Source organism: Watersipora subatra, chromosome 3 (assembly GCF_963576615.1).
Source record: "Watersipora subatra chromosome 3, tzWatSuba1.1, whole genome shotgun sequence".
Classification (NCBI taxonomy): Eukaryota; Metazoa; Bryozoa; class Gymnolaemata; order Cheilostomatida; family Watersiporidae; genus Watersipora; species Watersipora subatra.
This window is the reverse complement of record NC_088710.1, coordinates 19,753,839-19,770,189: the sequence shown is the minus strand read 5'-3', so window position 1 is coordinate 19,770,189 and position 16,351 is coordinate 19,753,839. Positions and strand designations below refer to the sequence as shown.

The following is a 16,351-nucleotide window of genomic DNA, read 5'->3' as shown; positions in this document are numbered from 1 at the left end:
TGATTTTCACAGAATGAAATGCTCTGGGTGCTAATTTTTTTTTGACAATGTTTACAACGTACAGCGACAACAAATTTTTATTTTGTTACGATTGAAAGAGCAAAATGAACACTGAATTGTTCATAGATTTAATAAGAGCACAACCAGTCCTGTACGACACAACACATAAAAATTACAAAAGATCCTAAATGAAAACCAACATTTGGGAGTTAATCATTGCTCAGGTTGACCATCTTGAGAATGGTAAATATTTATTATACTAAAAATAAAAAACTATTATACAGTAAACTATATATAAACATCCTAAAATATTACTGTTAAAAACAGATGAGCGTTTTTTTATGTCATCTTGTAGTGTACAATTCGTGAAAGTGAGATAGGTTTGATGACTAAAGCAGAAGTTGGCGCCAGTAGTGGAAGACACCCCATGTTGACTTACATTTATTAAAGGTTTACATGCAACAGAATTCATATTACAGTTATTTGGTATCAAAAGATTCACCATGTCTTACTCTGCTGTGTTGTGGGTGCAAAATATGTGGAAATCTGATAACAAGCTCTTAAAAGCTCAAAAATGAACAGTTAATCGCAGCCATTACGAAAAGGCCGTAGATTAGAATCCCTTTCCAAAACGGCTCAAATGGGACATAGTTAAACAAGATGGCTTCTGTTTACACTTTCATGCAACCTTATTCGTTAAAATATTTTCACAAATATACTTCTCGCATTCAATAAAACCGCGTCTATTGTCCTTATGCGTTTGTTTTATCATCATTATAATGCTGTCATTTTGAGCACTGATATCTCAAATATCTCAAATCTTAGCTCGAAGGAGAGCATATATATTCCTCTAATAAACATGCCGAGCCTGTTGGTCACCTCTGATAGTCGAAAAATGCTGCAGAAATTATTCGCGCTGTTTGGCAGGAAGTATGGGTCACATGACCAGATTACGACTAGACGATTGGACAAAGCCGAAACAAAACTGTAAAATAGCGAGCATCTATATTTGGCAAAGGCTCTTCGGCACAACCCAAAGTGTCTGTCATAAACTAGTGCTACAAGAAGTTTTATATTGAGCCTTTTATTGGCCTTTCAATTCATGTAATAACATCACGTGTCAAAACAGTAACCAAATGGATTGATTATATCAGAGAAATAAACTGATTCTGATCTACGGCTGTTTCGTGATGGCTGCGATTAACTGTTCATTTTTGAGCTTTTAAGAGCTTGTAATCACATTTCCACATATTTTGCACCTACAACACAGCAGAGTAAGACATGGTGAATCTTTTGATACCAAATAACTGTGATGTGAATTTTGTTGAAAGTCAACCATTAACAACTCCGAAGAAACTGATGATACGGAATTTTATTGGCAGTTTGGAAGCGTGCCCGCGTTATCATTTGCTGGTGAATCGCTCAAGTGTGTTTACGCACACGCCATCGATATCTCCTCATGACACACACGAAAAAACTGCCTAGTGTGTTTGCACCTTAAAACATGATGTGGAATATCTGCTGCACTTTTGCCAATCTCATTTGAGCTGCTATATCGGGAGTGTAATTAATGTGGACATATTAACTGCTCTTCATCGGCAACACTATGCTTAGACCAATCACGTGGCAAATGATATACCTATTACACCTACTATACCTATTATAAATCAATGTTATGCAACGAATGGCAACTGAAAGTAAAGGCAGTCGCCGACTTACGACCGCGTTTGGTTTCGCCGGTTTCATGTCAATTCTGTATATTTTGCCGATTCTGATCTAATTTGAATAGACTTAGCTGGCTGAATATATATTTGAAGAAAGTTTTAGAATGTATTGTAGTAAACTTCAAACTTTTAACTAAGATTATATCACTCAATTGTTAGCAAATCCATTTTTACCATAAAGGATAACGCTGAACTCGCCATGGCAAACGGCGTATAAATCGCCAAATGTTAATTTGGAGAGAAATCATTGATGATATCGTGTGGCAGAAAATTTGCCGGAACGAAAAAGCTTAACGAAAATAACGAAGAACAGTTAACGCTAGGCCTCGCACTGAACTGCCTGACCTTCCCACGGACGTGATTGTAAAGTTCTGTGGATGTATGTCGCATTGGTCGCAAGTCGACGACTACCTGTAATTAAAAGAAATAACACTGATCAAACCATGTATGCTAGTAACTTAGTTTACAAAATTCATATAAGACAAACTAGAAACAAAATATTTTTTCAGAAATCAAATGAAATAAAAATTGGCTAGCATGCCAGTTCGTATTTTACAAAAATATTCTTATTTACATGAATAAACGTTATACATTTAAGCATTTTATTAATCGTTACAGTTATTTTTTTTATTTGCTAGAATACTACCGAGTATTTTTCAAAGTAGCTGAGTGAAACAATTTTTGCATTTATCAACATTCAGGTAATTGCGGTACAATAATGGTAATAATAATAGTAATAATAATAGTGCTCTACAATTTGCTAAGCGTACCCTAAAGGAGCAAACAAAAAAGTAAAAAATTCAACCTTGACGCTTTCATTCCATCCCAATTTTTGAGTTATCCTCTTCATGTCACATTCAACGATATGTTAACGAGACAAAAATTATTTTATCAATAACTGACAAATACCGTACTTTTCGGACTATTAACCACACTCCTATATAAACCGCATCTGCTTTATTTTCAAAAAACCGATAACAAAACAATACATAGGCCGCACCTTTGTATAGGTCGCAGAACTCAGGACGGTGCTTTTTCACACGACAGCAATTTTGCTGGTTAAAACGGAACAGTGCCGTTAGGCACTATTACGTATTAACCGATGCTTGTTAACCCAGTGCCTAACAAAACAGTGCCGTTAGGCATTGTTTCGTTTTTTCTTTCACCGCTAGAGGCGCACTAGCCGGGGATTCCGGTTAATGCGCCCTAGCGGTGATATGAAAACCGCAGAATAGCCGCACCCTTTCATAAGCCGCATGGCTCAAAACATCAGAAAAAATTAGCTGCTAATAGTTTGAAAAGTACGGTAAATCGAGCAAAGACATTTTTATCATGAACTGAAAATTTTTTTTATACGAGACATGTTCCTTTGTAAAAGCTTACAAAATTGAACCGCTTACAAAGATCGTAGATCCTGGCTATTAATGATGCCTCGACAGTCGTCAGTCAACCCGTCATCCTACTCAGTTATTAACGGCACCTTTGTGTATTGATAAAAGCAAAAACTACCATGACTTCCTACAATTGTGAAGAATCCCAGATTAGAATTTACACGCCACCGCTGACATGTTAATCCTGATATGGCAGCATGAATTTCATGGTAGATAAGCATGCCTGTGAACCGAGAGCTGCCGTTGTCTAGTTGTCTAGAATGCCTGAGCTGCATGTAGCTGGTCGGAGTTTAGTTCCCAAAAAGACTACCGGTGGTGACAGGAACGACATCCAACCTTAACCCTTTCCGTGCCATCCATGTACAAATTTAGCCTAGTGCTAGCCATTTTATCGAAAATTGCCGATATTGCTTCATGGTATGTATATAATATTTTTCAATCTCAAACCCTATCTATATCATTTTTTGCAACATATTTTATTTTAACAACATTTTAACTAACACTGCTATGCAAAAAATTAAATGTATCTATACTTTGTGTGTGCGATGATAAAGCTATGTGAAGCGATCGCTACGAAGCTAAGACGATCCTCCACAATGTTCCTTACTCTTACAAAACTATTACTTTCACCACTATCAGAGTCACTGCTGCTGCTTTAATTATCTGTATAATCATGAAAATCTGAATTGGCTACAACGTCATCAACATAAGTAATCCCTTGTTTTCTGACTCGCGCGGTACTTAATGAACTCACACAAAAATTGTTCGTTTTTGTTAGATTAGTAGTTCTCAAACAAAAGTTTAAAATTGCTTCGTTATTTTAGGCTAATTTTATGAAGATATCTCCGGACAACGTTGTCAATATCATGAAAGTCCTGAAGACCGTGGGTTATGTTGTTAACGAACTATAAAATGAAGTTACTAGGCAAATGCTGGGAAAGTCGCAATTATGCGTCTACGGCACTCGACCATAGAAAATGCATTTATGCATCTATGGCATCGAAAAGGTTGGAAGTACTCGCTGCAACTGAGCATGTCTTTGGTAGTCAAGGTTCCTTTACTACTGGGCTCAGAGATGTTCAGCCACGATCACAGAGCTATTGTTTGTGCAACGATGCTCTTAACTCTTTCGCTACTGTAAGCCGATGTATAAGCTTTCGCAGTAATAGAAGTACAGACCGTAAGCCAATGTAGCGGCTTATCAATAGGGTTTCACTTTTCTTTTCATTACAAAGCCTACACATTAGCTAGACCAATAAACTTTGTCTCCAACACAACAACCTTGTGGCCAATCACGTGCAACAAAAAAAAATCTTTTGGCTCAGCAATTCTATTTCTAATTATTTTTAAAACGGGAAAACTAGATCGCTATCGTCAGAGCAATAAGAAACACACCGCGTTCGTGCAACTCAAAGAAAGCGTCAGAAGCTTTGCGAGAGTGGGACTCACTAAATAATTTTATACTTTTCTTGTAGAGAAATTTGTTCTGAATAAGATGCATTTTAAGTAAAACAATATCTGTTTTAATTCTCGAGATATTACTTAAATACTAGCGGTATATCGATTTTTCGAACATCCGTTCAAATTAATTTGGTCGGAACAACGAATTTAACGCTGTAGTGAAAGAGTTAAAAAACACGCAGCCTCTGCTTGCAGTAAGCTAAAGCCTGGTTTCCATATGACAGCGTAAGGCGCACAACAAGGCCCACGACGTCGTGCGTAGGCCAGCTGTGATGTGGAAACGTCAACGCATGACGATCACGCGACGTGCGTACGCTGATCGCAAGGATCCAACAGATTGGATCCTTGCGACGGGTGCGCGCGATGATGTATCCCACAATACACCGCTCGACTTTTTCAACCTATCCCACAATTCAAACGAAGAGCTGTCTTACGAAGAAATCGGTCTCCCGTACGAACGAGTAAGCATGGTTTTCCTATGACAGCGCAAGGTCGCAACGGAGGACTGTTTTCCAAAGAAATCGATTTCCCGTACAAAAAAGTAAGGAAATTACCCACCCTGCCCAATGCTAGCATGGCGCCTACGCGCGCTGTGGAAACACTGTGTCGCATCCCAAGAAATGCATTGTGCACGATCACTGGGCCACGCACGATCATTTGTCTGTCATATGGAAACCAGGCTTTAAGCTAAGCAGACATCATACTCAACTTTGAGGGATTGCAAACGCAAACAGTTTGAAAATTTACTTGTTATTTGAGTGTATGACTGAATGAAATAGCAGAAATAAACGCTTTGTGTTTATTCATACGTTTCCACCAGTAAGGTAGATGACACTGATAAGACACAAAGATTGAAAAACCAATGCTAGTGTAATTACATCACAGTCCGCCAATATTTAAACATGGCACACAGCCGTGTCTCCTATTATACGTGTAGAATTTTTCTAAGATTGGACATAACGATTATGCAACACCTTCTCAACATAAATAGATTAGATGGAAACCCTGCAGAATAACTAGCTCATGCAGTCAACAAACACCATTAATTTACCAATCCAATAGCTCAAGTATCCATGACCATTGACTTACAGAGGAGTTTTAAGGCATTACGCTAGTCTCAGACGTCGACTACATCAAATCCAGCGTAGTAAAGCGTGTCTTAATCATATACCAGGGTATTTATTGCCAACGCTACCTTAATAGAATCAGCTAGTCTATCTGTTTACAAGCTGAGAGGCTTTATTTAGACTGGACCAATTTGTATTCCTTAAGAGCAGCACTTTATGCAGTAAACCGGCTATAGTTGCTGTATAACTGTTAGCGGTATGTATTTCAGCGATCACCACACTGGAAGTGGTTTTCATAAAAAAACCAGTGGCGATGGTGCAATGCTAAAACTATTTTAACCAACGATGTATTTGATGTAATTGCGAAACTTTTTTAACTAATTTTGGTATTTCTGCCACTAAAAAGGAAATAAAATTTGGGAGCATCCCTCACCACAAGCTGACATAATAGCCCTGGTCGTCACTAGTTAGTTTAGACTGAGCCACAATGAGGCATCACTGCCTCTCAAGGCTGGTTCACGCTGTAAAATCAACGACTGTAGGTCGTGGTTGTCTTCACGTTGAATTTATGCCAACTATCTGAACGGTAAACCAATGCCAATGCAGCATAGATATGTCGGGAGACATTGCAGCTGTAAACTTTTTTGATACAGTACACTATTGGGTTACGATGACCCGTTATTTGATTTTTTCACTCTACAATGTAAAACAATGATTTTTCGCCCTTTCCATACGCAATATTTTTTGCCATTAAATATCAACAAAAATTTTCTCGAAATTCAAATTTGGCAGTCGGTGTGCTGATCACATCAGAATAACAAATATGCTGATATGCTATTCACCGGAATCTCTCCAAATGATGATATCCCTCTTCTATGATGCTCGATCTCACTTAGTTTGATGTTATTCGTTATCGTGAAAACAAAACCGTAAAGTGATAATATTTTAGCGATGAAAAAGTTGAAGTTTAGCAAAATACATACTAAAACTTAGCTTCAAGAATTTGTTTAGTAAGCTAAACTCATATAAGTTAAATGTTACACATCTGCCTCGAAGGTAAGAACTACCTACAATATGTACTGCACGTAGTACATTGTAATGTTACATCTTATTGCAAATCATAACCACTAAGTACACTAAAGCTACTGTAGGTGACTATGGTTACTAAGGTTAACATATATTATTTTGTTACCAATTTGTAATATGTACAGTGTATATATAGAATTTTGCTGATGTTTACCATTAGGTGTTTGCATCAGGTATTTACTATGGGTTTCAATAGACCTGTATGCTAAATTTTTGCTTTACGATCCCAGCACTGGAACGAATTAAAATCATATGGCGAGGGTCCACTGAATTCAGCCGTGCATTCACCTCAGTCTGCGTAAAGTGCACCACTTCGGTCATGGTGATTGGCTGTCACGATTTGCTCGAGCTATATTTTCCTTCTTGACAGTTGCTGTGGGATTTGCATTTCATCGTTTCAGTGACCGTATTGCATAATGAGAAGCTTATGCTGCAGACTATTCGCTCAAATAAACCCGGATAGGTTTGTGGTAGTGTAAACAATGTGGTCACAGACGATCACCGATGTACTGTGGGATTAAGGCTGACATACCGGGCTATAGCGTGAACAGCGGGCTATAGCGTGAACAGCGGGCTATAGCGTGAACAGCGGGCTATAGCGTGAACAGCGGGCTATAGCGTGAACCAGCCTATACACACAGCCATTTGAGGTGGTAGCGATCTCAAAAGGCGCCAGCTGCAAACAAGTTCATCAAGGTCTGGCCTCAAAAATGCCTCGCAAAGATGTACTTGAATTATTATACAAAAACAAGACATGCTCAGCTACTTACTCAGTTCTTAAAGGTGACTGAAACTCGACTACCTCTAAGTATTGCGGTTGAAATCAATTTTTTGTGCAGTTATTGCTAATGAACAAAAAGCCTTCTTTTTAATGCATGGCTAAATAGCTTCGCTAAAGCAATCGGAGATGCCAACCAAATAGCAAAAAGATGAAAGGTAGGAAATTTCTCAACCTTTCATAGGTCACTAGTACCCATATAATAACACAGTAGATGCTCCTACAACGTAAGTAATCGATTCCAGGAATGTCTATGTTATAGGAACAGTAAAATACTTGTAAATTGCCTAATCCATTCCAAGATCTTTCCAAACTCACGTTTTTGACCCTTTACGAAGGAAAAACCGACTTCAATTGTTAATTAAATGACTGTACAGTAAGAGTACTGCAGTATTATTGGTTTGTATCGGCAACTTCCTTTTCTTTTAACTCTCATTTGGTTTATGGTCCATGACTATGAGTAAAGGGAAGCGAACACCTTTAATGTCAATTTACATCAATTTTTTTTGCTTTTTCATAGAAAACAAGGTCCATTCTACAAATGAAAAATAATAAAAATATCTTGCAAGTCTAAAATGAAGCAAAATAAAGATACGTCTTTAGTATACGTAAAAGATCAAATGGCTGTCTGACTGTCCGTCTATCGGTCACCAGGGTTCAATGTTAGGGTAAAATACAGCCTTCGATGAGACTACAGCTCGTGACATTCAGCTTGGTATACTCAGTACTCACACTCTGACGCCTGCACCGATTGATCGCCTTTAAGCATTTCTGAATAATCGCATGGCTACTTATTCTCCATGCTTCATCGACACACCTGACGATCTCTCACGACGAACTAGACTGACAGGGTACCAGTATAATATATAATAGAGATAACCCTACACTTCCTTTTCACTTCCAAGTGCGTCAAGGAAAAAATCGATATTTACAAGGACAACTAGGAGTCTCATTATTCAAACTGAATTTGAAAATTTGCACTGATTTGACATTTTACGCTATATGGAAGTTTTTTACATAGTATGAAGCAAAAACTTAACATAAATTCTTTACTTAATGTGGTATTTCTGTTATAGGAAAGTCTACTGCACTATCAGCTAGCTGATACAAGCTACACGAAGGCACATATTCGATATGTGCTTAAGGGTAGAGAAACAAACTTACTCGAGAAAACAAATGGACAGAGATATAACTATCCCACATACAATGAGCAGAGGAGATAACTATCTCACACATACAAATAGGCAGGAGAGGTAACTATTTGTAACTGATAATGCGAACAGGGAGAAAACTACCGTAAATACACACATACTCAAGGGAGATAAATACCTAAAACATATCTAAGTAAACAAGGCAGATAACTACCTCAAATATACAAGTGGGCAGGAGAGATATCTACCTCAAATATACTAGTAGAAAGTTTGCATGATTTCTGTGCCTGTGTGAGGGCTTCCTGAACCTTGGCTACAGTCTCCTTGCTGTATGTCTGCAAGAGAAGTAACACGCTTTTCAATAGCCTCCCTATAACCGTACAGGATGTTGTCATTCACATATCAGATATTTGATCCGACATTTTCGCCCAATAATAAAAGAATCGCCATAAAACAGCGTACGACAGATTTTTTTCAGTACCGATTTCACGATTCCACTTAACGATTCCTTTAACCAACCTATGAGATTTGGCTTCCGCAAATGAAAGATATCTTAGTTTCCTGTTTTTGGTCAATTAACTCTAGGGCCAGGTGTTCATTGAATAACAAATTATATGCAAGAGTTCATGCCTCTTATGAATCCATCTTCTTCCTTCTATATATATGTATATAAATCTCAGTATTTGGTTTTTGTTGGTCTGATATCTGTCATCCCTGTATCCAGTTACAGTGATCAATATTTAGCAATGAAAAATCCGCTTTGCAGTGGATTTGATCTTGGTATATCCAGGTCCAAAGATCAGTGATCTAAACACTACACTACAATCGTTCAACTGACTATAGCGATGAATTATTGTGATTATATTAATTACATCAGTTAAAATACCCTTAAATTGCTTGGGGTTATTAACTAGCACTTTTGATCATTACGCATAACAATTATTATTATGCTGGTTTCAAACACGGCTATTGTTTTAGTAAAGATTTAGGCTACTAGCTTACGAGGTGAGTTACTCAACTTCAATGGGTATCTATTTTATTACCCGTGCAACATCAGACATTTGGCTAGTAGACCCATATACAAAAGGTTATACAAATAATATTGCTGGGGGACCTTTCAGTTGATCTACAGCAGCGCTCGAGATCAAGCATAATTCCTGAAATAGACAGTCCTAGTTTAACACTTCTATTTTAGTCTTATAGTATAAAAAACTTTTATACCTGTGAGCCACAACTATTTTAAAACATCTGTATGTTTAAAATAACAGAAACATGGCGCAGTTCAAACATAGGCGCAGTAGACAAATAGAGAAAGGTTGCTGGCATACAAACCAACAGTGCTACTACTGGGCCACCATGACATTTTTACTTTTGACTAACTGTGCTATCCGACGTTGCCCGGGTATTACAAATCAGCTTTAAAAATGAGAGGTAATGAGCGTTGCCTGCCACTTGCTATTAGACTGGCACATTGCCAAAGAATAATTTGAGTAAGCTTACTAATAAGAGCTACCCCTCTCCATGAAGTTACGCCATCATGCTGCGTAGTAATGGAAAACGTTAGCGTATTTGGCTCCATATAGCAACACATATCGCCTAATAAATTCATCAAGCATTTGTGGCTGAATTGGTAAGGTGATGGAATGGTGATCCGGAGGGTCTGAGATCTAATCTCTTGAGCTACGAGTCATTAATCAAAGAATATTTACATTATTAGCTATAGCTGGAATAACCCACATACCATGGTTGAGAAATATATATAGATTAATTAATCTCAATTATATGGAGGCTCTAATATGAGCCTTGACTCCACAGAATGTTGAATCAGCTGACCAGCTTGAAAAATTCCCATAACTTAGTGATGTGCGAATCAATTTTGATAACTATTTAAAATTGCTTTGAATAGCTTCAAGGAAAAGGTTATTTCGGTTTGCATCTCATTGGTTGGACCTTTTATCGGTAATCATTGTAGCCTATTGCACATTTGAAAGCGCCCTATGATGATTTATAATTAATCATAAATATGTTAGGATACTGCGAAACTGCTTTCACAGTGCACAAGTTTTAAACTTATAAACCACTGGCAACTATTGATACTCTATTACATAAACACTGTAAAACAAAATATAAACTATTAATTAAAATATATTAGTTGCTACAGATCAAAGATTTGAACGAAACCAAGTTGAATACCAGATTGAGTAACTTGAAATACTGAAGCCATAGTATTATCTATTGATTGTATGTGGGTGGGTGCTGGTTTCAGACCTTAGCAAATCAATGCATGGCTAAAGTTGGATGACTAACTGCCAGCTAGCAACTGCGAGACTAGATTTTAAGGTTTTCTTTGTATGATATGGTACAATAGTAACTCGCTTTCTAAATCTGCACGACAATTGATTCGCCATTTGCAGTCAAGCATGGTTCAAATTAGCGTTGTTCCCATTAACATGTTTTCCCATTAACATGTTTCGGCTTCACCTATGACAATGGGGAAGCCCAATTACCATAAAACCTCTATTTGAATGCCACCTTTATTTGAACGTCACCTCTATTTGACCATCACTACAGGAGAAGGGTCGAAAAATAGAGCGCCACCCTTTAATTGAATAGCACCTCCATATGACCGCCACTTTGATATTCTTTGATCTTTACGAACCCATAGCAGCAAGTGATCAGTAGAAAAGTAGGTTATCAACAAATGGTGCTAATAATGACTCGGTTACATCATTAACAATAAAAACTGTTGTGGTTGCTGTTCATATCAAAGTCCGGTTTATAACTCTAAAGCTTACGGTTTTTCTTTAAACCTTCGAAACCAACACCATGAAAATAACTAATAACTGTACCAGACTAATAGTAGTTCCTTGTTTAACGCGATCTTGATACATCCATGCATGTGAAAAACAGTTTATAATTACGATGGGATCTGTACTGCTATTTTCAGACTATAACCAGCGCATGCAGCTAAAAGTTTATCACTTTTTTGCGAAAGTTTTTCAAATAGCAACATGTACAAGTTTTGCTCTGCTAAAAAAATTGTTTGAACGCTATGTCTACTAGTTCAGCAGTGCACAAGAAAGGTTGAGGCCAGCAGACACGGTGAAAGGTATTGAACAGTAAAAAAAAGATGAAATGGTCCGATACTAAAACAACAACTAGAACACAACCTGCCGAGCTGACGATGCAAATATTTTTGTTTCAAAAATGTTAATTTGTATTTCTGCATGTATTATAATTATGGTTTCTTTAAGTCACTTGTTCTTGAATATGTATTTGTAGCATTTGATAGATTATTATTATTCTATAACTTATAAACTTACAGGTTTATTTATAGCATACTATTTGATAGCATCATTGCGGTTATCTAAACTCAGCTTACAATAAATCGGCGTTTTTATTGGACATAAACGGCCAGCTTTGGCTGCAGCCTGTAGCAAACATCAATGAGTGCAATGAGCTTTTATGCAACATTGTTATATGTAGTTATAAAATAAAAATATGCCTTTAAGTTTAGAATAAAATAAAAGCTTGAAAGCTCAAGCAAATTACAACGCAGACTATAATAAGATCATTGTAAGTTAATTGTAAGCAATAGATATCAACTGGTAAAGCGATTGCTTAGCTTTCCCATGAAAATTTATTTAACGATCTACGACAAGTTGGAATTAAGCCATAGTAGATTTATTGGTTAACATCGCTCCACCCGAAGGAGAGGGCAAAATATAAGTAAAAAGGTTACATTTAGCTTCCCCAAAATCTGATAGCTATTAGAAAAATACAGGGCCACCCTCTATTTCAATGTCACCTCTAATAAAACACCACTACAGAGGAATAGTTGAAAAATAGAGCACCATAACATTCAAATAGAGGTTTTATCGTAAGCTTTTTGTGTGCATGGAATACTTCGATTCTAATTTGGGTCTTCAGTGTTTTTGTGCCTTACCACTATTATTTTTTTGCAATCATCATTGATTTATAGTGTATGGAAGTTTATTGCTCCTAATTATGTGATGACCTCAACATAGTTTTTCTTTGTGATCCTCATCAATTTATAACATATAGAAGTTTTTTACTTTTAGTTATGTTATAACTCAATCCTTGTTGTTTTTCGGAATTACCATTTATAACTGATAGACTCTTCACTAGTAGTCTTGTGACGACTATGCCGTTGTCTTTTTTTACAGTTAAAATTTATTTATAGCACATGGAGACAGCATTTAACTTGTAGTTAACTGATAACTTGAGCATTGTTCTTTTTTGGTGTTACCATCCCTAACTGATGGAGACTTTTCCTTTGTAAGTGTGTAGTAGCTGCAACATCTTCCTTTGTGGTCAACCATAGTTTATATAGCATGGAGTGTTTCATTTGTAGCGAGTAATGTGATGACAGGAACATTGCTCTTCTTTATGCTTATTATTTACAGCTTGTCGAGATTTTTCAAGTGTAGTTGTTATGTAGTGACTTCTTTGTGATTACCATTTATTTATACGCTCAGTTGGGTAGCGAATGTGTAAAATGTTCTAAAAATACTTGGAATGAAAATAATCAAATGCCAAATTTGTTCTCTAGATATTGAATGTCAATTGAATGTCTTAATCCAGTTCCTCTTGGAAAAAAGCCAGAAAATAAAATTGAGAGCTTCTAAGGTGTCAATAATGTCTCTATTATTTGTTTGGCTATACATTATAGAACTCGCAGAGAAATTTGACCCTTCTATATCTCATGTTTGTCGACTGAAACAAAAAGCGTCTTCCTTGATTGACTTTTTATGTACAACATCACTACTATCTAAAGGCTTGGTATTAAACCGAAGATCAATATTTACATCTTTAGAATTGTTTCCTCATGGTAATAAAGTTTCCGGTAAATGGGAAATTGAAAAATATTCATCTCTTTATATGCATAACAATCACATTTAACCTCCTAAACAGAATAAATCAAATAAAAAATATTTAATTATATAAAGACTGTTTTACAACCAGTCAATAAAAAAAGACCTGAAATACCTAAAACTGCTTAATTGTTCAACCAAACACTGCACTGAATGCATTTGCAGTGAAGTACAAAATTGTTTGCTTATTTATTAAAATAAATCAATAACAAAGTAAATGCAATTTATTACCAAGCAAACAAACTAAATATTCTTAAAGTAGTTGCAAGAAAAATGAAAAGCATTTGAGTTTAACCTCTTCATGGACTAACCCGAGATAATTTGGATGCCGCGTTTTTAAAATATTGGACTTGAGTTTGACATATCTGGAAAATTTTGCTATCTCAGCGATCCCTACAACTGAAATAAAACTAGTTCTCCATACCTAACCAAAAAAAAAGTTTATCCCTTGGAATACCGGTCCAGTTTTTACTAATTTTTGTCCTATTAAGAAGTTGCTTAAAAGTTGAAACACATAAAATTCCATATATAGTGCATCCCCAGATTTCGATGTCCCTTCTGATGTCCCTCCCCAGATTGCGCCTTGCGATGTGAAACACAATGTTTATTCGTCCCCTCGATATGGCATTGTTTCGCTGTACGACACCAAAAATGTTTATTAAAATTAAATTTTAGCGGTTGGTGAGCTGAATAACAAAGATGCAACGCCTGAAAGAGACATATTGCTCACCCGCTCTCTCTCTCAGTTCAGCATTATTCATTTTAAGTTATAGTGAGAATGAAACCGGAAACGAGTAATAAAGGTTACAACTATGACAAGATTAAAGTTTATTCTAGTAAAATACATTCTAAAACTTAGCTTTAAGTTGAATCCAAAGTTCATGTTATACGCCTGTCTCGAAGGAAAGAGCTCCATTGAGTGTCTACTGTACATACGGTAGTAATTTTACATTCTTTTGCAGATCATAACCGCTAAATATACTAAAGTTACTGTAGGTAACTATAGCTACTAAGGTTAATATGCTATTTAGTTATTAATTTTAATATGTACAAAACATATATAAAATTTTGATGTTTTTCACCAGGGATGTTTGCATTAGACAATCACCATGAGTTTACCTCTCTATACGACATTTCGCCTTATGATGCCAACACCAGAACAAATTAATGTCATATGGCCGAGGTTCATTGTAGTGGGCTGGTTTTGAAACACTTCACACAAAAAATAGGTCCTTTCAGAGATTAAATGAGATCTGCTGCCAACAGTTCAACAGCAAAGGTCATTAAAACAACATTCCTTTTGGTGACAACCAAATCTATCTAGTTTCATTATGGATGAAAAGTCAAATTTCCTCAATTATTCCACGTGGATTCTGAGGATGCAAAAATAAATTTTAGTAACCAAAACCTCTGACAAGACTGGCAGTTTAGACTGGGGTTCTCATTAATGCACACTCTGAGGCAATCATTGATGTGTTTGGCATATGCTGCCAATAGAGAGCCAATAGGTCCAACATGCTGCCCAAAACAATTGCATTACCAGCATCTGATGAGTCAATTCTTGTGGCAACTATTCTATAGATTTTCAAGTTTCTTGATATCCTGCTTCTCGTGCCAAAATAAAATATGCCTTCAAAGCCAAAGATTTTTGGCCGATATATACCCAACCTGGGCTACTTTTTTAATACCAAAGAGACAAAAACATCGGAGCTTATGCTTCACCTAACCCTAGATGAAGGTCATTGTTCTTTCATACCATAGAACAATAAACAATCGTAAAGAGCTATAACTGTGCTGATAGAAATATTGTAAATAGGTTTATTACTCTCCCACCTCAGCTGCAACACTCACAAACACGGAGCAGTTAAAATCCATTCAGCAACATGTATTGATTTCATTGAAATGAGTATGGCAGCCCTAGCTAGTGTGTATTTCAATGTACATTAGGGCCTCTACTCGATACAAATCTTAACGCTCAATGTCAGCGCCTAGCCCAACAGAGCTCCTAGCCCAACAGAGCTCCTAGCCCAACAGAGCTCCTAGCCCAACAGAGCTCCTAGCCCAACAGAGCGCCTAGCCCAACAGAGCTCCTAGCCCAACAGATCTCCGCTAAATCCACCAACACGCGATCTGCTACAGATTCTAGTCACGCAATAATGGCAGCTATAGTACATGTCTGTGAAGTGATTACAGTAATCGTCCAGTCATGACAGTAACTAGACAAATCGGTGACTAGTCTGTGCTTTTGGCTGTGCTAATTAAACTAGGGACACGAGCATAATTGCATGAAAAACAGATACAAATCCTCTATTATATTGGTGATTCATTGAGTAAAACCAAACGGACTAACACGCTATTCCAATATAAACCCCACTTTTCAGAGGGATGATGTGGATAATAGGATAATACGTAAGCAACTACATTGCATCATGACAAAACTATCTAGTTGCAAGGGCCAATTAGATACAATTTCACCTAAACATGATATAAGTGTTATTGCGGAGCTATATTATCCAACAACCAAAAGAGTATAAACTAATTGAACAGGGCTATTTTTATCCCATAGTTAAATGGAATGTTGCCCAGATGTTTACGCTACTGGTTTATATAGCTACTAACTGATTGCGTAGCCCTTAAAATACATACATGTGAACGAGACACCAGCTCTTTCATGACGAAATTGTCATAGATCTCTCTGCCTCGCTCAATTCTTTCTTTGTCTGTGTCTATTTTTGTAAATTTTTGAATCTAAAACGAGATATGGTGACATGGCAGTTGACTATAATAGTTTTAACATC

At 36.8% G+C, this 16,351-nt stretch overlaps 1 protein-coding gene across 1 annotated transcript in view; it reads right to left on the bottom strand.

Moving 5' to 3' along the window:
• Positions 1 to 16,351, bottom strand: part of LOC137391863 (G protein-coupled receptor kinase 3-like) — a 70,829-nt gene that overhangs the window by 44,060 nt on the left and 10,418 nt on the right. Inside the window, exons 4-5 of the mRNA XM_068078407.1 lie at positions 16,200 to 16,301; positions 8,907 to 8,993 (exon numbers count right to left, since the gene is read on the bottom strand). Of these exons, the coding sequence (XP_067934508.1) occupies positions 8,907 to 8,993; positions 16,200 to 16,301 (189 nt within the window). The remainder of the gene's footprint in view (positions 1 to 8,906; positions 8,994 to 16,199; positions 16,302 to 16,351) is intronic.